The sequence below is a fragment of the Lathyrus oleraceus genome, chromosome 4 (assembly GCF_024323335.1).
Source record: "Lathyrus oleraceus cultivar Zhongwan6 chromosome 4, CAAS_Psat_ZW6_1.0, whole genome shotgun sequence".
In the NCBI taxonomy this organism is placed as follows: domain Eukaryota; kingdom Viridiplantae; phylum Streptophyta; class Magnoliopsida; order Fabales; family Fabaceae; genus Lathyrus; species Lathyrus oleraceus.
The window spans coordinates 412,608,731-412,633,972 of NC_066582.1; the positions used below are offsets into that span (position 1 = coordinate 412,608,731).

General features: G+C 34.1%; 1 protein-coding gene across 1 annotated transcript; it reads right to left on the bottom strand.

Moving 5' to 3' along the window:
• Positions 1-16,012: 16,012 nt before the first annotated feature.
• On the bottom strand, positions 16,013-16,423 carry LOC127137758 (uncharacterized). The gene has a single exon (XM_051064182.1). It carries the CDS (start codon positions 16,421-16,423, stop codon positions 16,013-16,015), a length of 411 nt encoding a protein of 136 aa, XP_050920139.1.
• Positions 16,424-25,242: the final 8,819 nt, after the last annotated feature.

Here is a 25,242-nt window from a genome sequence, read left to right on the forward strand (position 1 = left end):
ATATATATTCATAACCATAACAGAATTGAGAGGAATTCAAGATCTAGATCTCAAAATTCTCTCTCCCTCCAAAATTTTCTTCTAATCAAAAATTCAAAAATCTTCAAAGAACCTTGCAATTTTATTTCATATTCTGGTTCTCTGGTGTGAATTAAGTGCAGATCAAACCTTGGATTGTGGAATTCGTGTGGAAATTGTGCAATTGAAGTTCAAGAACATAACCATGGCAAGTGAGAATTGAGCTAGACCTACACGTTTCCAAGCTTCAAATTCTTCATCAAACATCATTACAAGTATTCTGGATTGGATTTGGATCATTGCAAGCCTTGGATCGTGCGTTTTCAAGGAGTTGTTCTTCAAGAGGTCACATTTTCGATCCTTTTAATTCTCTGTTTTATGTGTATGTTCATGTAGATCTTGTGTTGCTGATAATGCTGAGCTAAATTTCACATGATTTGGTGCATTATTGAGTGAGTTATGTGTGATGGAAGTTTGATGCATCATTTTTATTTTGTTTGATTCTCTTTAAAGATATTAGTTGATCTGTGATCTCCATTGAAAGAGCTTCACGATGATGTATGATTTTAGAAATTCTGGAAAATTCTGGAAAATTCTGGAATTTTTTGTATGAAGCTCATACTGTTCATCATCGTCTTCACGAGGAAGACGATGTTTTCCAGGTTAGCGACGGCCTAGCGTCCGTCTTTGCGTCCATCTGGTTCGCTAGGGTTTTTGCCCAAAACGGTTGCGTTTCAGTGTAGCGCGCCTCATTTCAAATCTGGACCGGCTTCGATTCTTGGCGCAAGCAATTTTTCAAATTAATGCTTCATTATGCCATTTCCCTCCTTATTTTCCATGCTATGATCATTTTGATTTTAATTTTTTTCTTCCAACTTCAAAAATCCATAACAAATTTAAAAATGCTCCAAAAAATCCCTGGTTTTTTGCTACTTGTTCATTGAGATGTCCTCTATTTGATGAAGTTAAATTTTGAAGTTGTGCATGGCTGGATTTTGAATTGTGCTAGACTTTGTGATCATGTGTACATTTGTGACCTTGCTCCATTCATCTTATCATGAAATGCTTGATTTTAATCCAATGGACATGAAATTTTGCATGATTGTTCCTAACATGTTAGTGGATGTTTGAGGCTTGATTGTGCATTTTTATCATTTACCATTTCTGTTTTATACACATGTTTGCATGGTGTGACAATTTGTGTCACACAATTTGATGATCAACTTGTGCAATTTTATTTCCATATCAAATGTGCTTCTATGTTTTTGATTTTTTGTATGATGATTGTATTGAATATGTTGAATGCTCATGAAAATTTTCAGAATTATTTGAATCACTTCTATTTTGATTTGGAATTTTCATTCTCAATGTCCAAATGTGTGCCTTGAATTTGCCTTTGACTTCTCTTGCACATGAAATGCCTTTGCTTGATGATTTTGTTTTGGTCCTTTTTAGGACATGTTAATATGTGTTTGAAGTTACATTGTGTTGAATATTGGTTGCTGTTTTGAATTTTTTCTTCACCTTTGACCCTAGGCTTTGACTTAGTGGTTTGTACTTACATGTGAGCTTTGAATTTCAGGTTCAAGCATCCAATTTCCATGGTTGATGTTGCTTCATCATTTGAATGTTGATATTTGCTATTGATTGCTAACATTTGGTTGTTTTGTAGGTTGATGATAATTCACTTGAGTCTTTGCCTTTTGGCTTATTTGTTGTACATTGGGATTGTTTGTTTGTTGTTGACTGTTGTCTGTTTGTCTGAATACTGTACTGATTTGTTTAGTTGTTTACACAGGTACCTAAGTTGCTTTAAGTTCATTTGAACTTTGCTTTGCTTTGCTTGTGGTTGGCATACCACTTAGGTATAATCCCTATTCTTCATGTAGTCTGGAAGACCTGCTGTTATTGGCAGGCACCTGTCTGAAGCCCTCCTTAAGAGGCCATGTTCTTGTTTGTTTATCTTTGTGCCAAGCAGGTTAAGTCCTCTTAAGAGGCAATTGGCAGATAAAAGGGATGTGTAATCCATCCCCTGCTACTCAGTTGTGTCTTTCATTTTGCTCACACCATGTGTTGATGCACTTTGAATAAAAACCAAAAAAATCTTGTATATAGAGTCATGTCATTGTGGAATAGAGTTCCTCATTCTGGACTCCCACACATTCTTTGATTCAAGCTCTCCCAGGCCAGGGATAAGAGCTATGAGGCATAACCCTCATCTCCATTTCATCTGCTCACCCTAACTCTCAATGTTAGAGGTTAAGAGCCTGACTACCCATTCCAGTATTTGGCTTGTTTGTCAAGGTCGATATGACCCCTTGACTAAAGCCTAACCTTGCTTGAGCATATTGATTGTGTATAGTGTGTGATAAGTGACTGTTTGTTTGCTTGTTTGCCCATATGTGCATAATTGTTTGTGTGTGCCTTTGTGCATTTTGTTTTCATCACTTGTATATCAGTTTATGATCATTGCTCATACTTTGTGACATTTTGTTTTGTCCATTGAGGAGTCAATTGTAAGTCCATTTATTGGCAGTTGTTTCCTGTGGTCTAGTAGGAGTTGGGACTAAGACCATTGATTGGGATTCCATTTCCTTGGAGTCGAGTGTAAGACCATTTATTGGTAACTTGTTTCCTCTTGCTTATTGCATTTGTCTTCTTTGCTTTGGGAGGCTAGTATAAATCCATTGATTGGTATCTGGTTTCCATGTTTTCTTTGTTTTGTGAGACTGGTGTAAGTCCATTGATTGGCATCTGGTATCCATCTTTGTTTTGTGAGACTGATGTAAGTCCATTGATTGGCATCTGGTATCCATCTTTGTTTGTGAGGCTAGTGTAAGTCCATTGATTGGCATCTGGTTTCCATTTATGTTGGCTTCTTTTATATATGGTTTATCTGTTATTTGCTTGTTGCCTATTCCAAAGGAATCACTTGGATCATCTACATATGATCTCAAGAGGTGAACTCCTAAGAAGTTTTACTCCTCATTCCCCACCTTTTGTTCTTTAAACCTCCATTTGCATGTTAACCCAAACCAAAAAACGTTGTGCAAACATTTTCATTTCTTTTCAAACTAGAAACCTAGGCCTTAAGCCTTTGATTTTTCAAACTTCATTTTCATAATACTTCTTTTGAATTGAATTCTAATCCAACTTTGACTTCTTTTTGTGAATAATTCCAATTGACTAATTCCACTCATTCAATTGCTTTTGTGGCTTTTGTCCATTTCTTGATAAGTTTTCATAAATTAGCCATAGATCTCAATTATCTTAGTGGTTGATGTGAATCTCACCTTATGTCCTTAGTGATTGAATTGTAAGACTTCCTTGCTTATTATAGGGCATGGTCCCTCACTAGCAAGTTGAAGCTTTCCTCACATGGTGGACTTGTGGTTGTATAGGTTGAGTTTTCTCCCATGGATAATGAAAGACCTTAGGGCTTTTGTTTAAAATCAATCCACTTACTTTTTTGGAAATCTTTTAGCCGAACTACGAGGTTTTGATCCTGTAAAGGTACGTAGGCAATGGATCTTTCCATCCAAACACAAAAATAATAAAATGGTATATTCTTCTCTCATCCTCCCAATCAATGTTTGCACAATAAATATTTTCATAAACAATCATCTGATACAACAAGTTGTGAAAAGGGTTCCCTAGGAGTACATAGGATGCATTGGGTGCCTAACACCTTCCCTTTGCATAATTACCCCCTTACCCAGATCTCTGACCTTTCATTAGTTTTCTATGCGTAAAACTTCTTAGGCTTTTATTCGCTTTTTAGCCATTCCTTTGGATAAATAAAAGTGCGGTGGCAACTCTATCTTTGTATGCTTTGCTTTTGATTTAGTCAATAAATCATAAAGTGATGAATACACCGCTACAGTGATCTATGATGCTTGTCGTGACTATATATAAAATATAGTATATCGGGTACTTGACTGCAAGTGCACAGTCCAGTCACTTTAGTTTTAAAAGATATCGATCCCACGGGGACCTATGGTCAAACTAGTGCTACTAATGTCACTATTTTTAGCTAAGGGAATGATTAGTAGAAGTTCGGGTGCAAAATATTAAATCTAAGGGAAATTTAGTTTTAAGAAAGAATTGATGGAAGGAATTAGTATGCAACATATTAATTGTCAGGGATTCGATAAGTCACCGGTGAATAGTTTAAATGCCAAATATCTCTCAGTAGAAAATATTTATTTAAAAAGCTTTATCTCAACTCTCGTGATTGTTGATTCGGCCTATAGCTTTAAGTCAGAATGTACGCTCTCGCTGTCCCATTTGAAGTTAAAATTACTTTTTGAAAATAAATAAGTTCTAATTGCTTTTAAAGTGTTCTCGCTGTTTTTAACTCAATGCCTAATTTTTACTATCCAACTCGAGCCTCACGCTCTCGCGATTGTTGGTTCTCACCTTAGTTAATTTCCCACTCTCGTGGCAAAATCGTATTAAATAGCTTCTCACACTTTTGTGACAAAGTTAATTAAATTTAAACTAAAAACCTCAGCCTAAAAGATTGTTTGAGAAAAAGAGTTTTCACCGATTATTATTAAATCCCATCTAATTAAATTATTACATACCGATACCGGTAATTTAGCCGGACATGTTAAATAGCGCAAACACAGAGCATAAACAGATTAATAGTGCGGCAAACATAATTATAACAATAACAAGGCAATAATAATAATTGAATAAAAACCTGGCAATTAGATTAACAGAGTACAGCGAATCTTCGAGTACTTGAGCAGTCCTCCACAAGTCGGTAGGATTCTACTTCTTCAATACAATTGCTTACTAAATTAAATAAAGTGTAGTAGTTCCCCAGTGTAGGAAACTACTACTATGGCTAACTGGAAAACGGAAAGGAAAGGAGAAAAGGAAATTCTAAAAAGAATGGCAAATGAACTAAGGCAACGGAAACAAAGTTACTGAAAAGAAAAATAACTAAAAAGCTAGAATGCTGTAAAAAATCAATTGCAGAGCATAAGTGTAAACCTTCCCAATTTTTCCAACTTTGGTCCTTTATATATTGCTCATAGGTCTTTGGCAGTTGAGATAATTAAGGGTTGCTGGTTGAGTGAGGAATCCACGGGGAAGTGCTTCTGTTGGAGAAAATTTAGGCACATTTTGAATCCTTCTGCTGACTGCTTCCAACGCATATTTTGGTCGTGTGACGCTCGTCATGGGCTTGTGACGTTCGTCACAAGCTGGGCATGACGGTCGTCATGCTCCTTGTGGCGGTCGTCACATCAGCATTTTCTGTATTTCTGGTTTTCCTGCTTTTTCTATTGCTTTCTCATATGTTTCTTCTTCTTTTTCTTCCTTTTCTACATTTTGCTCATTTATGCATGGAGATTGAAATACCTGCAAAAATAACTCGAATACTTGCGGAATAATCGGAATATTAATTAAAGTGGTATGATCTTTGAGTGTAAATCAAGGCAAATATCTTATGTATTTTCGTGTTATCAATCTCTCCTAAAACAAACCCAATGAAAGAGGGGTAAGGAGGATATCAAGGCATGATCCCAATGCTAATGCATATGATGAAATTGCATGAGGGATCTTAGGGTCAAAATTGGGGTCTTACACCCAAAAGATTCTTATTCACTTCCAAACATTGATAAATTAGCGATAATTTTGCGGGATACCGATTAATTTCGTTCACGGTTTCTTATTTGGGGTATAACCAGATACTATGTATGGGATTGACCATATAAACACTGCCTTAATGACAGAGCAAGAAAATTACCAATACAATGTCATGCCCTTTGGTTTGAAGAATGCTGGTGCGACTTACCAAATAATTATGAACAAGATATTCCAAGAAGAGATATGGGAGACACTGAAAGTTTACATGGATGACATGATCGTAAAATCTGACCGAGAGGAACTTCATGCTCAACATCTTCAATAGGTGTTCAAGAGAGTCCGATAGTATAATATGCGCCTTCACCATGAGAAATGTACTTTGGGAGTAAAGACAAGCAAATTATTGGGTTTCTATTTAACCAAACGAGGAATCGAAGCAAACCCTAAAAAATGCAAGGTAGTCATTCAAATAAGTTTGTCGACCTCAAAAAAGGAAGTTCAAAGGTTAAACAATATGATGATTGCCTTGAATAGATTCATATCAAAATATGCACAACATGATTTTCCCTTTTACTATCAATTGAAGAAAAAACTAATTTCGAATGGTCACTACTTGTGAGGAAGCATTTAGTTCTTTGAGGAAAACTTTGGCTACGTCCCAGGTACTTACTAGACGATCTTCAGGGGAAACTTTGTATTTATACTTGGTTGTTTCCAAAGTGGTTGTCAATGCCATATTAATCAAAGAATATGAGGCCCACTAGAAATTGGTATACTTAATTTTAAAAGTTCCATAAGGGACAGAAGTGCGATAGAAAAAGATTGAAAAGGCAACCCTAGTGTTAGTAATGGCATCTCGGAAACTACGACAGTACCTTCTCGCACACTTCATTGTAGTAAGAAAGGATTTACCTCTAAAATAGGTGCTTTATAGGCCGGACCTAGCTAGGAGATTGACAAAGTGGACCATCGAGTTATCTGAATTTGAGATATTCTTCGAAGCAAGGAAAACCTTGACTGCCCAAGTATTTAAAGACTTCTTAGCAAAGATAACTCATATACCTCTAGAGCCAGATAGAGTGTGGGTTGTCTTCACTAACAAATCGTCCAACAATAGGGGGAGTGGAATTGATGTGATCCTAGAAAATGGTTCAAGGTTAGTGGTGGAAGCACCTATGATATTTGAATTCCCATCCACAAACAACCAGGCCGAATACAAATTCGTCATTGTTGGGATTACACTAGCAAAAGAAATGGGAGCATAATACATCAAGCTTCGAACAGATCCCCAATTGGTTAAGAAAATTTTGAGGGTAGGATACTATTAACCAAACATGAATTGGGACACCTAGGAATACATGAAGAAATGAGATCAATGCCAAAGGCACGGTGATGTCTTTAACACTCCGACTACCGAACTTCAGATATTAATGCCGCCTTGACCGTTCATGCAATGGGGAATGTATATCCTTGGACCTTTTGCTCCGACGCCAAGGAAGTTCAAATATGTTATTTTTGTGGTCAACTACTTTACTAAATGGGTCGAGGCTGAGGCATTGGCTAACATCACCACTACAAATGTCATAAAATTATTCAAAAGAAATATACTAGATAGGTCGAAGTCCCCGAAGCCATTGTCACAAACGATAGGACACAATTTATAGATAAGAAACTAAAAAGCCTCCTGGAATAATTAAGAATCAAGCAACATTTTGCGTCAGTGGAACATCCCCAAACGAAGAGTTAAGTCGGGGCTGCTAATCGAATAATAGTGAGGGGTTTGAAGTGGAGGTTAGAGAAGGCCAAATGCAATTGTGACAATGAACTACCACATCTTTTATGGGATTATCACACTACGCCTCATTCCACCACAGGAGAGACTCCTTTTCGTTTAACGTATCGGGTTGAAGTTTTTATACTAGTGGAGATTGAAGACCTGAGTAAAAGAATAGCAAACCCGTTGCCAGCGGAAAACAACGAGTTGACTATAAGGTAAGAGATCGATCTTTCATAAGAAAATAGAATGTCATCTTCCTTGACCATCATGATTGTTAATAAAAAAATAGATCGGGTTACAATCGTCGAGTCCGGCCACGAGAATTCCATACGGGGGATCTAGTACTAAGAAGGGCAGACATCAGAAAGAAAAATGCCTAAGACGGGAAGTTGGCTGCTAATTGGGAAAGGCCATATAGTTTGAAGGACGGAACCGGAAGATTAGCCTACCTTCTAGAGTCCCTCGAGCTGAAGTGGTATTACAATTAGTAATTCATATTGATACCATAACATTGTTGTTTATAAATGGCCATAATTTTGTTTTTGCACAACTAACTAAATTCAACATGAATATGATTTTGTATTTGGTATTGCAATCTTTCTTATTTTCCATAATTCAGAGCAAAGAAATATAAAACGTATACCACATATTCTTGGGTATCCGATACAGACTAATGCATTCTTGGGTATCTGATATGCCTTAAAAGCATCTGACACATTCCTGCGTATCTGATATAGACTAAACACGTTCTTGCATATCTGATACGGCTCAAAACATATTACATGCACTGACACCTAGTTGGAGCACTCCCAATTCGGATATAGCCAATCCAATGACGTTAGGTGGTGGAGCCTGGAGACATCCACCTCGATCCAAGTCATACCTTACGGCCAGGGACGGGGATCCTACCCTTGGTTGGGGAACGGTCTCCTGTGATGCGGAGAATATTCCAAAGGCACGACCACGTCTCAGCAAACCCAAGAAATAAAATCAAAATAAACTACATAATAAAAACATACAAAACAAAAGTTATGTAAGACACCAAAATATCAAAGGTACAAATTAAAAAGAGTTATGCTAGAGAAGAAGAGTCATGAAAAAGCCTTAAGGCCAGGAACTAAAGACTTCAATTGACCCAGAATGTTATTAAAGACAACTTCTTTCAAGTCCTTGTCAGAAACAGCATGCAACTGATTAATCAGAGTGGCATGTTCTTCCTAGAGAACGTCCTGACGTATAGTCAAACCAACTTCATTATCTTCAAACTCCGACATGAGGCTCCTGACTACAAGAGACAAAGCTTCTGATTTAACTTCTTTTTGGAGAGCATCTTCATTCTTCTTTTCAAACACTTTCCCAAGTTTTGTTATACGGCCAGATAGTGTGATCAGAAATCCAAATTGTTTCACCTCATCCAAGAAAGAAGAAGTTACACTCAAGCAGACACGCAACTTATAACATTCTCTTTCAAAGCTAACCACCTTCTCCTCAACTAAGTCATAATGAGCTTTTGAACCCTCGGTCTCTTGCGATGGAGAACAAGGAACCAGAAGGTTAGTATGACTGGCTGGGAGCTTATTCAAGAGAGGATCTGCTCGAAGAATTTGGTAGGTCGACTCAGCCAGCAAACTAGATTTTCTTACAAAGGAGAGTTGAATGATATGATTATAGTTGATAGCTGGCACACACTCTTTCATCTCCACTGCAATTTAAGGCAGATGACTTACCATCACAGGTGGTAAGGGGATTAGAGTATTCCTTAAATGAACGCATGATACATTGCCAAAACGCTTCAGTTTCTTCTTTGAAGGACTCCCTTAATCGACTGCTTTATCTCGACATTTGTTGGCAGAACGATCATGGTTCTTCTTACTCTTACTCTCCAAAGACGCATAAACAACTATGGGAACCCTGGTATCTAGAATATGAGAGACAACAATAACTAGTGAAATTTTCTTTTTGAGATCATTTGCAGAAAACATATATTTAAATAACAAGATAATAAACAAAGACACTTATTTCAAGAGAAGAAGAGAATATGTAGTACCAAAAAGTCTCATCCTCTCCTCCACAAACTCTTCCTATGTGATGTAATGACAACATATCTCTAAGTCATAAAAGGAAAGCAATATCTCATTCATATCCTTTTCTACAACAATGAGGGATTCATAAGGAACATAATAATCCTTAGTTGTCTGAGCAAAATGATTCGAAGACCAAAATCTCCTCCTCTGTTTAGAATAGACCGACAAAGTTGAAGACGAAGAGGGAACAATGCATAATTAATTATGGGTAAGAAGAGTGAGAGGGAAAACTATGAAATATTGCTCTTTGAAGCCTTTCCAATTATCTGTATAGACGTGGAAAATCTTGTTTTTAAAGCGGTAAATAGAAACAATCCCACTTCCTTTTTTCTTGGAAAGTAGATTAATTTCGAAAAGATGGAAGAAGATATTTACATAAGCCGTGTCCATTTTTCCCTGATACTCGTACCAATATTAGAAAACCCTCAAAAAAGCCCAAGCACAAGGATGAAGTTGCGATGAGGGAACACAAAGGTGATCCAGTACCCCCTTTTCAAAAGTGGTCAAAGGAAGTCGTACTACTAGTTTATAAAAAATGCAAGAGTAAAATGGGACGGAATATCCCTTGAACGCATGACATACCCTATTATCCATGTGGACAACCAAGATTTTCCAGTTTGAAGAAGACCCAACTTCTAAGAGAATCTCTTTTTCCCCATCTTTTTCAATGTGCTTGGAAGGGATCCCTAAATACTGAGGATCTACCCGGAAATAGTTTTCGGCATTATGTATGGCTATTTTATTGATATCTTCACCATTGCATACAAATGTATACTATGTGTTAGAGGCAAAAGGATCATCAGTAAAGTTGGGCCATATAAAGACAAAGGGAAGAATAAACTTCTACAACGCACATGGGTAAAAGGAAGGAGAGTTACGATATAGAGGATTAATCTAAAAGGGGGAGATGATATTTGACTATGTAGAAAGTCAACCCCAAATAAGCCAAATGAAGACCACATGGGGAAACTGACACATTTATATAGGAGACCTATCACACTTTAGTGGCCCATACTAAAGAAAAACATCGATTTGAGGGTAATCATCATGCCATAATCAAGTGCACTTAAGCAATCTATGAATTGTGTCGCATCCTAGTTGGTTACGTCATCATACGTGTCAAGAATGGATGATGAAACATCTCAATGGTGGAACCACATTAAATGCGCCTTTCCCCATTACTTTTCAAAACTAATCTCAAGCGATTTAATTCTACTCCACGTCGGACTACGACATGGAGGCCGGTCAATGACACTTGAGGCTTACCCCGACTCCTTTAGTGCCCGACAAAACCTTATGGGTAACTATTTTGGACCGGTCAAAGGCCTAATTAACAAAGGCTCAATCCGGCTCAAGCCTATTATACTCGACCTAACATATAAAACAATTCACACGTTATAAGAAGACACACAATCTCTGATCTCCAATTTCACTTTACTCATCTTGAACCTTGAACTGACTTGGGCGTTGAAGTGCAACCATACAGGTTCACCACAAGCCACAATAAAGGAGATCAAAGCCATTGACTAAAATCAATAATCACTCATTCTCATCATTTATGATTCCTTCGAGAGTTAAAATCTCCATTTCCGATTTTCAGACGAAACACTCATGAAAAAAAAAAGAAATTCGAAAATTAAAATAAAATAATCTTTGAATATTTTTTTTGAAAATAAAAATTATTATTTTTTGGAAAATGAAACTAAGTTTCCTGAAAAAATTTAAAAAATATTTTTCCCCAATTTTTTTTTCTTCTGAAAATAAGATTTTTTTTTCTAAAAACACTTTTTTAAAATAAAAAATTATTTTCCATGGAAATGATAAATAATAAAATTCTGAAAAGAAAAAAAAAAGTTATAAAAAAAGTTTTTTTCTTCTGAAAATAAAAAATGATTTTAAATTTATTTATTTATTTTGAAATTAAAAAATTGAGAACAATTGATTTTAAAAGAGTTCAAAATATAAACAGATTAATAAATGCAAATTTGTTATAAAGCGGTTTATAAATACAAGTTGATTATAATTTGATTTTAAACTGAACTGAAACCGTTTTAGAGGTTAAATGTATATTTATTGAAGCGACTATTGTAACACCCCAAAATTTGATTAATATATTTAATTAAACTATTCGTGTTTTGTATTTAATTATTTAGTATGTGATACACTTTTAATTAAATATATTATGAGTTGTATGTGTTTGTGATGCACAGTGGGGTGTAGTGAGAGTATTGGTGAGTTGATAGAATGATTAAAATCATTAAAATTAATTAGAATTAATAATTGTTTTTAATTAATTAAATTAAAATAGAAAGGGAGCTTTTGGGTGAAAAATAGGAATTAAAAGGAAATAAGGGAAGTGGGGAGAATTACAAGGAGAGTTGGGCCAAGATATAATAAACAAAAGATTAAATTAGGTTTTAGAGATAAAAAAAATGGGTTAATGGAGCATTTTTGAGGAAAAATACGTAAAGTGAGAGCTTTTGGAGAAAAAGGAGGCTAGGGCTTGAAGAGGGAAGAACTCTAACCACCAACCTTGATCAAATTCTAAATTTTGATGCTAGGAATCTAAGGTAAGGGGGGAGTGCTTCTATATGTGTATTTTTCATGAAAGGGTAGAAGAGGAACCCTTACGATCTATAGGGATTGTGTGAACTCTATTATGAATTTTTGTGGTTGTATAATAATCTAAGAATTGATGATTGAATGTGTTGTTATCTGATTTTCGTGACTAAATTCATATATGTGAAATTATGTTTTATATCTATGTGATCTATGCCATTGTTGATGTTTTGAAGGATTGAAACCTAAATGTGAATTTAATGAAATTGAAGAATAAAGTATGTAAATTTGTTTTTAGCATGTTATAATGATGATGTCATATGAAGCATATTTTTCTGTATGTGTTGGGATGCTTGGGAGCTAAAATTGGAGTTTCAAGGGAACTTCTATGGTCAACTCACATTTTTCTATTCAGGTGCAAGGTGACGGGCGCCACCCAAATGACGGGTTGACTATCATGCACCTTAAGACGCTGACGGGCGTCAGCGCTACGACGGGGAGATTATTATGGTCTCCAGGCTTGGTTTTCAAGTCGGTCGTCACTGGATGACGAGTTTAGGGTTTTAACAGGATGACGGGTGTCACCTTGGTGACAGATTACCCGTCATGCTACTAGTAGGGGCGTTCTTATCCCAATTTGTGTAGTTCGAGTTGTTAGATCGAATTTTTGATGTTGTTTCGTGGTTTAGTCGACGATTGTTAACTATTTGGTTGTACTGGTGTTGTTAATTAATTATTATGCGCTTAATTAACTATGGTTGGATTATTATTGTCGGATAATAATTGATTTACTTATATGTTATTGTTTACTTGGCGTAGCAATTGTATGGAATATGTATGTCGTTGTTTTGGTGATGTTATATGACGTGAAAAGGATTAGTATTGTTGTGAGATGCATAATTATATGGTGATTAATTATGTATTATTGACATGATGATAAATAGTCCAAAAGGGGGACTATATGTATGCTTGTATGTAATGTTCATTGTTGTTATGATTGTTGCATAATAGTTCATAATGGGGAATTACTATAGCATGCCAATGCATGTTGGTTATGGTCAGAAGGGGGACAAAGCATTATTATTGTTGTTTCGTTGATTTGTATTGGCATGCATCATTGTGTCGTATTGTTGAAAGATGCATGTTTGCTAGTTCAGAATGGGGGACTTGGAGCCCAGAAGGGGGGCTCATGGGTTTAGAAGGGGAGACCCGGTTCTTGAGAGAACCAAATATTGAGTTGGTACCACATTCATAGTGTCACATTGTGTCGTGAGTTGCATTGCATATGTGTGTATTTTATTGTAGAATGGGTGTGAGATTATGATGATGTTGGTTGTATATTGAATGTATGATATGTTGTGTGTTTATCTACCTTTGCATTCTTTACATTGTTTTATATCAAACTTGATTTCTCACCCTTTTGCTTAATGTTGTCCACCATGGACATCTTACAAATAATCAGGAGTAAGCTTATCGTCGTGTGTAGAAGGTGGCTTGTTAGAGCTATTCTTTGTTTACTTATTGTTTTATCGCATTTTTAGTGGTTTTAGTGCTCTGATCTTGTAACATTAGGAACGAGGCGTTTTTCTATGTTTTAAGTTAAACACTGAATTATGTGCTTTCTTTGCAAGGTTTACTTTTGAAGTTGTTATGATATGATTTTTTGTTGCTTGTTTTTAAATGTAATTGATGAGTTTTGGGTTGGTTGTCGTGGTGACACCTTAAATTGTCGATTAAATCTTTTTATATAAGTTTTGGGATTTATGGTGTTACAATTATTGCTAACTGAACTGAACCATTAATATGGTTTGATTCAATGCATTCCATGATCCACAAAAACACTTAATCGGAAGCAACAACAATAATGTTATTAATTTGTTTGTTCAACAACATCAACATCAATATGATGTGTTTCGATGTTATGAGTTTTCTTGCTATATGTTTGAGATATGATATTGAGTTTAACAAAGAAGATAAATAAGATATTAAAAATTCAGAAAACCTCTTTTAGTGGTCAATTTTTCTGTCACTAAATCAATCTCAAAAATTGAATGTTACACGTTATTTGCTACGTCAACAAAATTTTATATAGTTATTATCATTTAAATATAAAGGACTAACGTGACACACTTTGAAAAATTGAATAACCAAAGTTATGTGACCAAAATGAACTTCAAATACAAATGCACATTTTTTAATAAACTTACAGTCCTATTAATAGGGATGGCAAACGGGCATGCCCATCCTGCTTAGATCCATCCCACAAAAATCTATAAGAAAATGGGTTTTAGCGACATGTTAGAGGGTACAGGTCTAAAACCTTGACCCGCTCCACACAAATATGGATAAAACAGACATATTCAATGGATCAGACCATTTTGACACACTCTTTAACAGAGTAAGTAACATAACAAAAAGATAATAAAATATTTGAAGAGAATTTATCAAGGGTGAAGAGAAACATATAAAATATGATATGATGATATAAACTCTTATTTATGGGGTGATGAGTGAGAATTTTTTAGAATTATGTAATAGTTTTGGTAATAATATTTTTTTGAAAGAAAATCAGAATTAAGCATGATGATAATAATATATTGAATAATAATAGTAAAATACATGTGTTATCGCACGAGTTTCGTTTGGATTCACATTACATGTCGCCCACTCTTATTTGTCAAGTTTGAATTCATTTATTCAGTTCGTTAACATTCACATAGTTACAAACTTAGAATCATTATATGTGTGTAATATGACCAAAATAATAATGAGTTTTGTTATTGATTATAAACTTGAAAAGACACGATTTCAATTATATAATGTTTTAAACTTGATATTACTACATAATAAAAGCTAAAAGAATATGTTATTAAATATCTCAAAACATATATGTCAACCAACATAATTTGTGACTTCAACATAGCACTTCATATGTTGTAGCAATAATCTCATAAGTCATTTTTCGATCCTACAACAACATGAAGAAATATATAATACTGGATCCAATTTCTAAAATTATAGAAAACAATAGTGAAAAAAAAACATTTAAAAGATGAAGATTAAAGTTATAGCATAAAAAGAAAAAGGAATAGTCGTTTACCAACTAAGATAGTGCTTGGAAGTTCTCCTTGAACACAACATTAATAGTACTCAAACATTATGCATTCTCCTTGTTGTGTATTAAGATTCTCAAACTAACCTTGCTTTTCACTCTTGAAATTGCTACATGCAATTGGCATGACTAAAAACACGAGTATGCAAATACAATCATACAATATCAAGCGATTGACCTTAGGATTTATTTATTGTCATTGCATATGAGACAATGATTAGAAATTGTCTCCCAATCAACTTCAATGGACATGGTGATTCAAAAGGCAATATAGACATTTGGGGAATGTAAATTATGTTTCCAATTGCATAATTTTGGCCTCAAGGACGTGATTTGCTAACCTTGTGATGATTAATCTTGTTCCATTGCATAACCCTTCTATCTAGTCCAAACTTCTCATTAGCATAATGGGTGTTCCAACTTTCAATTTAATCTTATGATTTGGTAGACTTTATGTTCTTAGAGAACTCAGAAATTTTGGAGTTAGAACTTCATAAGCTTGATTATAATTGGCTTTTGTTTTATCAATTAAGTTGAAACTCAAATACTCATTTTCTTCTCCTTCAAAATGGTATAAAATTAAAACATTAAAACATTAGTAACTGAAATTGATTAATATTAATTATATGTATAAACCAATTTTACCTAGAATCAAGTCTAATACATAATGATTAACTTTTCCACCACTTCAATGGTTGAAGCAAGAATAACTCTACATTGTAAGAATTCTTCATTTTTGTAATTTTCTAATAGATTGGGATTGTGCTCTCTATAATTGACTTTGTAGGATCCTCAAAACTTGATATTATAAGCTCTTAGGGAACTTCAATATATACCAAACCATCATTTGATTCACAAATCTTCCTATCTCCCACATTTAAAATCCATTATGAGAATTCGGCTAGTTCTGAAGAACTTGTATTTCCTGAACCTTGTTGAAGTTGCATATATTTTTGTTAGATTAAGTACTTGACAATAGTCCCATATATATGATGAACTAAATGAAGCATGGGCTATATCAGAGTGGCCTCCTCTTGGAACAACAGGAAGAATTTGTCTAAAACCTCCTCCAAAAACAACAAGTTTGCCACCAAATATTGTATTCTCAAGACCCTGATCGCTCATGACGTCTTTAAGGGTTTTATCCAAAGCCTCAAAACAGTTTTTATGAGACATTCGTGCTTCATCCCATATTATCAAATCATTTGCTTTCAACAATTCTAAATGTTCACTTTTTCTCTCAATATTGCAAGTGGAGTTGTCGAGTGTTGGCATATGTATTTTGAACTTTGAGTATCACTATTATAAATAATACATTTCATGACGATGATTTCACCTCACGTATTAAAAAAATAAGATATAATTCCTGAGATATCCTTTTTAATATATATATATATATATATATATATATATATATATATATATATATATATATATATATATATATATATATTCCATCAGTTATTTAGAAAATCGATGGGTAAACTTATTCAGTGTACATGCTTCAAATCCCATCAGTCTCAGTTTATGTTTTTATCTCATTAACAATGGCGCATTCTTGAATATTTTATTTTTAATTTAAAAGTATGCTACTTTTCACCTCGGTTTTCTTTCCAACTGAGGTGAATATGCCTGAATATTTTATTTTTAATTTAAAAGTACGCAACATATCACCAACCGAGATGAATATGTTTCTCCGATATATATAGTTTTAGCTTGTAGCATCCAGTTTCATTTGTCTAAGCAACACAAACAGAACCCTAACAAAGAGTCCTAAACAACGAGAGCCATAATCACATACCATCTTCAATACGAAGATGTTATATGTTTAGTGCTCTCGTTTCTTCTTCAGATATCTAAATAATTTGCTTTTACTTATTCTTCATAGATCTAATACGTCAAACATCACTACTAATATTATTGTCATATTGTTGTTGTTTTGTTATTATTATTGTTGTTATTGTTGTTATTGTTGTTGTTGTTATTGTTGTTATTGTAGTGGTGGTGTTGAGATCCAAAACCCTAGAGTTTTTATTGTTATTTATGTTGTTGTTATTGATTTTGTTTTTGTCGATGTTGTAATTCTTGTTTTTGAAACCCTAAACCCTAGAGGTTGTTTATTGACGTTGTTGTTATTGATATTGTTGTTGTTTATTGACATTGTTGTTCTTGATATTGTGTTTGATGTTGTTGTTTTCTTGTTGTTTATGTTGTTGAAATTGATATTGAGATTATGTTTTTTTTATTCTTTGTGTATCTATCATCTTGTTCCGTCTAGTTGAGTTTATTATATCTAATATCGATTTTTTGTTTCACTAACCCCTGTTTGAACATATAACCTAATAAATTGATTTTGGAAATAATCATATACAAAATTATGTTGTATCTAAAACTTATCTTATACTGATTAATGATTTTCTAGCATTGTATAACTCATCATTCATCTCACGTTGTTTTATTGTTAAAAACTCTCCAATACTTCTAGTTTTCATTCAAAATTCTTCCATATTTGTTCATTTTTTAAAGCATCAAATTTTATGCTTTCAAGAATGAATTAGTAGAAAAGGAAGTGTTTAATAAAGAACTTGAAATATTGGAGAGATTTTAACCATAAAACAATGTGAGATGAATGAGGAGTTACATGATGCTTCAAAATCATAATCAATGCAAGTTGTTCTTCAAATGTAACACAATTGTTCATATAATTATTTTTCTAACCAATTTTGAGAATTATATGTTCAGTATAGGGTTTAGTGAAATAAGCAATCCATATTATATTTAATAAACTTAAAATTATTTTACCCCTCAATTTTATGAGACAACTGAGGTGAAAATATGGTATATCCGTCGGTGAAATTACAAAACCGAGGGGACATGTGTTTTCACCATTTCAGAATTCCAAAAAGGTCTTCCTTGGGATCGAACCCATAACATTATCACATACTCGTCAGTTTTTTTAAAACTGAGAGGTAAAGTGTGCACTTGGTTTGTCAATATAAGTCTTATTTGCTTCTATACATGAAGTAAACATTGATTCCTTCATACTTGGTTTGTCAAGTAATTCACTTATCATCTCATGATCGGTATAGTAAATAAAATTGTAACCCTCGAGAAGGTAAACAATCTTTCAACAACAAGATTTCTACCATGAATAGGAAATGAAAAAAGGCTCCAATATGCTTCACTTGGTGACACATATCTACAATAAATATATTTCTTTATTTCATTAACAATTATATGCACAATAGTAGCGTCGAATTTGTTTGGAGAACAACATTCGTAATTCAATCATATCCCTTATTCATGGTGCTCTGATTTCACATTAACTAATATTGTAAATATTAGAAAACATAGTTTAGAAAATGATATGTAAATAAGAATGTAAAATGAAAATATTTAAAAAACTGATTATAATGATATGTACCAATATTCTCAAAACCATCAAAAGTAGAACTTGAATCATATATTTCATCATCATGAAGAACTGAGCTTGAATCAGAGTTATCATCTACATGTTGGTATTCACCCACACTGTCACGTGAGTAATAAGCAATTAAGTGTTCATCATCGGAGTCTTCACTTTAAATATGTAAAAGTAGTAGGTGTAGATTCATTTGTCAGTCTATGACTTATTGATGGTGAAGCTTCATCTTGAGTCTCATTTACAAACTTATTGAAGAGATTGACACCCAGAGATTGAATAACACCAGCTTTGATTCTTTTGGCAGACGGAAAACTTGTTCATTTAGATGTGTTTTATTATTTTTGGTTTCTGATATTAAGAATAATAGAAGTTATATCATTAAGTGGTATCTGTAGCGGTAAATTCATGACCATCAAGCTATGGATAAGTTTAACGTTAATAAAACCAGAGTCGCCACCGCACTTTTATTGTTTGCAAAGGAAAAGGGAAAAGTACGAACAAAACCCAAAGATAAGAAGTTTTCAAATCAAAACTAATAAAATGTCAGAGATTACCGGTAAGGGGGTTGGTTACATAGAGGGGATGTGTTAGCACCCAAAGTGTCCTAGATACTCATAGGGAGCCCTTTTTTATGTGTGCATATGTTTTTGGTATAAGTGATGTTTTATAAAAAATAGAGTGTGGGGATGAGAAAAGAATTTATTGATTATATTTTTGTGTTTGACAAGACCTTCGGTCTTGTGCCTACGTACCAACATAAAAATGAGGGATCAAAACCTCGTAATTCGTGGTAAAAAATTCAAAGTTGATGAATTGCTTTTAACAAAAGTTTTAAATGAAAAGGCACAAAGGGCCAAAAGTTTGAATGAAGTTGTTAGTTTTTTGTCTTTTGAAATTTAAGTCAATATGGTTAAGTTTATTTACAAATTTGGTTAAGAAAATATTTAAAAAATTCAATGGCATAAGGCCAAAGTTTCTAATCATTAAAACAAAGTCTAAGTTTAAAATCACAAGCAAAGAAGGTTTTTGAAAAGGGGGGGGAGATTTTGAAGTTTAAGAAGTGGGAGGAGATGAAAAGACTATCCTAAACACAAATTTAAAAGTTAAGGGTTGAAAAGATCTGACCAATGGGATGCAATCCAACATACAAGAATGTCATATAGAAACCCATTTTCCCTTGGACTTTAATCAAGCAATAATCAATAAGCCATGAACACTAGTCCGACATTATGAAGATCAAGGCATCAAATAAAGACGGCCATATACAAGCAAGCACTTCAATAGCTAACAATCTTCATTGTCTTCCCATGTATCAGATGAAATATTCCTTGATCAACTTAGAACAAAACATCATACACAAGATCAAAATAACAATTAAGCACAGAGATAAAGTAGCAGATGAACCCAAGAAATTCTCAAGTCTTGTATCAAATGAAGGCATAGTTTAGAGTAGCTTAGTCTCAAGATATTGGCATTGGCCAAGTCCTTCTAGAACAGGGAATGTTGCCTAAACCTAAGTCCAAAAGTCCAGATTAAGTTCAACAGTCCACCGGATGTTTTTTAGGGTTTTTGTTGTTATTAGGTCTTTTAAGGTCCTAAGACCATAAACAAAATCAAAACACTCAAGCAATATATACAATCACAAGATATGTCTCAAATGAACAAAGTGAAAAGGACATAAACATAAACAAGTTATATGAAATGTAAATGGCAATGAATGATAAAGGACTGAAATTTAAATTGCATAATAGTAAGTGACTTGAAAGTAAAGCAATATTAACAAAAGTTAGCTAAATATTAGTCAAAAGTTAGTGATGGTTTTTAATTGATTAAGTCATTCTTTGGAGAACACTCAACCATTCATTCACAAGTATGAATCCTTAAACCAAGACATCTTCCATGAGAAGGGCTCCAACATGGATAATTCAACAAGTATGCCACTAGCTCTCTATGAAAGGAACAAAGGTCAAGTATCCACACAATGCCATGAAGAATGGGAGACTTACAATCTCACTTACTAGAATGATATGCCTTAAGGGTCAAATTTAGCTCTATGTTAAGCAATCGTAATTGGACTTATGTAGAAGTCACAACTATATGAGGTCAGACAATACAAACTTAGGTGTTAATGCATGTTAGAGATTTGGTATGAAGAACCAAACTCCTAAAACATACCAAACACTAAAAGAAAAGATCAAAAGGGAGGGACCTATCTCAGTCACACATGTATTGGTTCATCTGACACAAGGTCATTGATGAACCAATTAACCTTTAGACATTAGAGATTTCATTGGTCAAATGGGGGAATGGGAAAGAATAGGGATAAAGATGAAGAGGGAGGGGAAGATAGAAACACAAATTGATCATGGGAGGAATTTCATCAAATCAAAACCATCCATTCATTTTGGGAGATGAAATGCACATTTCATCAATCCCCTAAATTCAATGGTTTTGATCCACAAAAATCAAATCAACATTGACCAAGGCCCAAACAGAAAGTCAAACATCACAAGACCATAAAAATGGCTCAACAATATTTTTAAGCATTTAACAATTAAAAATCAATTTAAAAATGAATAAAAATGAATTTTAATTTGGTCAAAACCTAAAATCCCTTCAAAACACCAAATAAATGGCCAAGGGATTTATCCTAGGTCAAGCATGGTCAAAGGACCTTAGACAAAAAATTTCACTATTTTTAAAAAGTCAAAAGTATTTTTAAACAATTAAAAATATGCACAAAAACATTTAATTCATGAAAAATATCAAATTAATCCAAAAAATTATTTTAATTCAGAATATGGAAGAGAAAAATATTTAAAGATTTTTGGTGAAAGTCCAATATTTTTTGGATTAAAAATGAAATTTTTACGAATTAAATAAAATAGAAGGATTAAATGAAAAAATCAGAAATTAAAAAGAAATTAGAAAAAACAAGGGCCATCAGATCTCCCTCATTAATTAAGGTGGCAGATCTGATGGCCACGCGCGTGCTATCCATGGTGGACTCAAGTCAATGTAATGCATGCGTGGTAATTCAAAGGAATGGCTCAGATTAAAACATTTAAACATGATCAGATGGTCAGGAGGCGTGTCAACACATCACCGGAGCTAGGACTCCGGTCTTCTTCTCCGGTGGACCTCACCAGACTGGTCCACCATCAACCACCACAAAAATAAAAAACAAGGACATTGATCCACGGGAAAAATGCTCAGCATCTCAAATCTGGCCACAATTTTCTCCAATTCCAAGTATATTGAAAGATACAGGGATTTGAATTTTGAGGATCATGAACTGAGTTGCTTCGGTTGACCTCAAAGCAACTCAATCTTGTTGCCTACATTGGTAGGACTTCAGCCAACCAAAAATCAAAGAGAATGGTGAAGAATTGAGAGAGAATCGAAGAGATGAAGTTTCTAAAAAATCACCTTCAAGGAGCTTGAATCTTGCTTCCAATTGGCCTTGACTTGACTTCAGAATCTTGCAGGAGTAGAATTGGATCAATAAATGGCTTGGATTCCTGGAGTTTCAACTTCAAAATAGAAGTGAAATTGAAACTCGATTTTCAATTGAAAACCTTCAAGTTTATCCTCTAATGGTGAAGAGTAGGGTTGCAGGATCAAAGCTTGGGCAAGGTGTTTTCAATTCTGAGCAGAAGGGGTTGTATTTATAGGCTATGCAATTGATTTCCACACACTTCCATCAAAATGCCAAAAATAGTAATTCTCTCTTTCATGGATGCATGGGCGTGTGATAGGCCCATGAAATGATGTCAAAGGGTCCAAAATTAATCATGAGCAATGCTGAAAGTGTGTCATGAAGTCATGCAATTGGAATTGGGAAATGGTAATGAGATTCATCCAAATGGGACCTTGAAGAAAAGCCATGCGTAAGTCATTCAATCCTTGACCAAATGAAGTGATTTTTGACTTTTTGGAAAGGTGAGATCAAGGGGAACATCTTTAATGTTGAACACTTTTCCCTTTGAAGCTTGTATCATGATGAATTGTAAGGTGGAAGTTTAGGAAATCAAACATAATTGGAAATTTTCTAAGTACCAAGTCAAATATCCACTACTTCCACCTTGAATAACTTCTGCTATGGGCTTCAAATGGAAAAAGTTCCTTCATCAAAGTTGTATATATTTAAAACCTATTAAATTTTGTTACAAATTTGACCTTATTTGGATTTGGCATGAAGGTGTTATGCATTTTAGAAGTTGAGAAAATCTCTTGTTCAATGGTAATGGCCCAAAATGACCTATAATGTTTCCTCTTGGCACATGCCCTTGCAAGTTGAATTTGAAATTTCTAAAAGAATAAAAGTTGGATAGGACATATTTAAATTTATCATGAAACTTGTATGGCCTTCATCTCATAAAATTGAGCAAGTTATGGTCCTTGGGAGTTGACCTCCTAACTAGGGTTCAGACAAAATGACCTATAATCTTTCACCATAAAAAATGATTTTACAAGAAAAACTAGCTCTTGATCTAAACATGAAAGTTGTTTCTAATGTTAGAAGGAGTAACTTTTCTCTTGGAATCATTTTCATATGACAAAAATTGTAGGAGATAGGGTCTAGGGAACCCCAATTTTGACTAGTTGACTTTCTCTAGTCAACCACCATGAGCCAACTTGCAAACTTAAAGTTATCTTGATATTTTGGACTCATGGAGGATCATATATGTACAAGATGATGTATAATTAAGTATCCATTTATATATTTGATCAAATGTTGAAGAAACTTGTTGAGGAAGTCACACAAGATACCCAGATGAATTAGGGCTTCCAAGGCTAACAAGCTTTAAACTCTTGATGATTTCTTAATCAAAATGACAAATGAAGAACATGGGGATCCATATATGATGTCTAGAAACAATGTGAACCATATATTGATTAATATCCTTGGATTGAGGGTCTCAAACCCTAGATATGAGCTTGATGAGGCATTGGTGGATGCACACACTACCTACAAAAGAAACAAAGCTATACATAGACATATTTTTGGTATTTTGGTTAGTAAGAAATGAAAAACAAAGTATGATACAATAAAATGTGCTTTGTGATCTCTCCCACTGCAAACCCAATGAATGAGGGGTAACGAGGATGCCAAGGTGTGATCCCAAAGCCAATGCAAATGATGAGATAGCATGAGGGATCTTAGGGTCAAAATTGGGGTCTTACAGTATGGTGTACATAATTTTTGATGGAGCTTTGAAACTTTCATTACTTTCACGGTTTCTTATGTTGTTCTCATCAAATTTTTGTTTCGTTGCTCTTCTTTCTTTAAGAATATGTTTTCATCTATGTCGTGCAACTGCGGAATTATAGTGTCTGGACCAACTTCAAAATCCATGTTGTTGGAGTAACAAACAAAAATTGTAGCTTAAAAAATGGTACAATATAAGTTTAAGATATGGCACAAGTGTTACAATTCATTTATGTAGTTCACTTATGAAGTACATGAAGTACAACTAAATTCACATGCATGAAATTGTATGGTATGTGAACATTACGTCAAAGTCATGCAACATATAGTTATAAAATATGTTAAATTGCATATGATATTTATTTCTGAAGTTAAAAAGTCACATGGTAGAGGTGAATGGTCAAAAGTAGAACTTTGTGATCGTGGAAAAGTGTGATTCACTTCATTAACGGTTGATACTAAACCAACTATTACATTAGGTTGGTGAATGTTTATCATGATTACAAAAACAATTAATAAATTATGTGACTGTATTAATTTCATAAGGTCACTTGAAACCATGATTCTATTTACCTACACCAATTTAGTAGCCAATGCAGACTTCAAAAACAGTAAACTTTAGTGACCCTTACCATTTACTTTGTGGTACATTATAGCAAGGTAGGAATATCAAAGAGTTTTGTTACAAATTCCATAGTGTACTGTCAATTCCCCACCACCACCAAGTTCAAAGTAAGAAGTAACCTGGAAATAATATATATAGAATTAAGGTCTCCCACATCCTCATTGTGCCTCTTAAAATATCAAACTTAAAACCTTTGAAACCACTTTCTCAATGTCTTCTTCGTCTAGCAGGTTACATACCAAACCTATGTTTGTCAAATAATTTTTTGTTTTTGTTTAACCTAACATGTTTTAATCTGGTTCTATGAGATTAACCATTTCAAATTTATAGTGTATCATCTTTTGACATGGGAAAAATCATGGAAATAATAGGTGGGCATGTTAGGTAAGTGAACCAACCACAACCTTCAAACGAAGTTCAAGCAGCTTACATATTCCCTGAAATTAACAGGGATGAGGAGAATGAAGTCCATGGTCAAGCACAACAGGATAATGCAAATGATTGATTTGTTGAGTATGTGAATGTAGAACAACTCAATGCAACACATGAGAACATGGATGTAGAAGAATTTGCAGCATATTTGTATTGAGAGAAAGAGATCACAAGGGTTTTAAAGGGTGGATAAAATGTCTAGGTGATAATTTGTATAACATATTGCATATCATTTTCTCTCTATATGTTTTTCATTTTTAGTATAATGTTTATTTTGATCATGTATAAATTGACAAAACATTTAAATCTTTAGCATTTTCCATTTGAGATTGTTAGGAGGGGTCTACGTGTGGACCAGACTTCCCTCACCTTTGTGGACCTTGATAATATGCCATTCCATG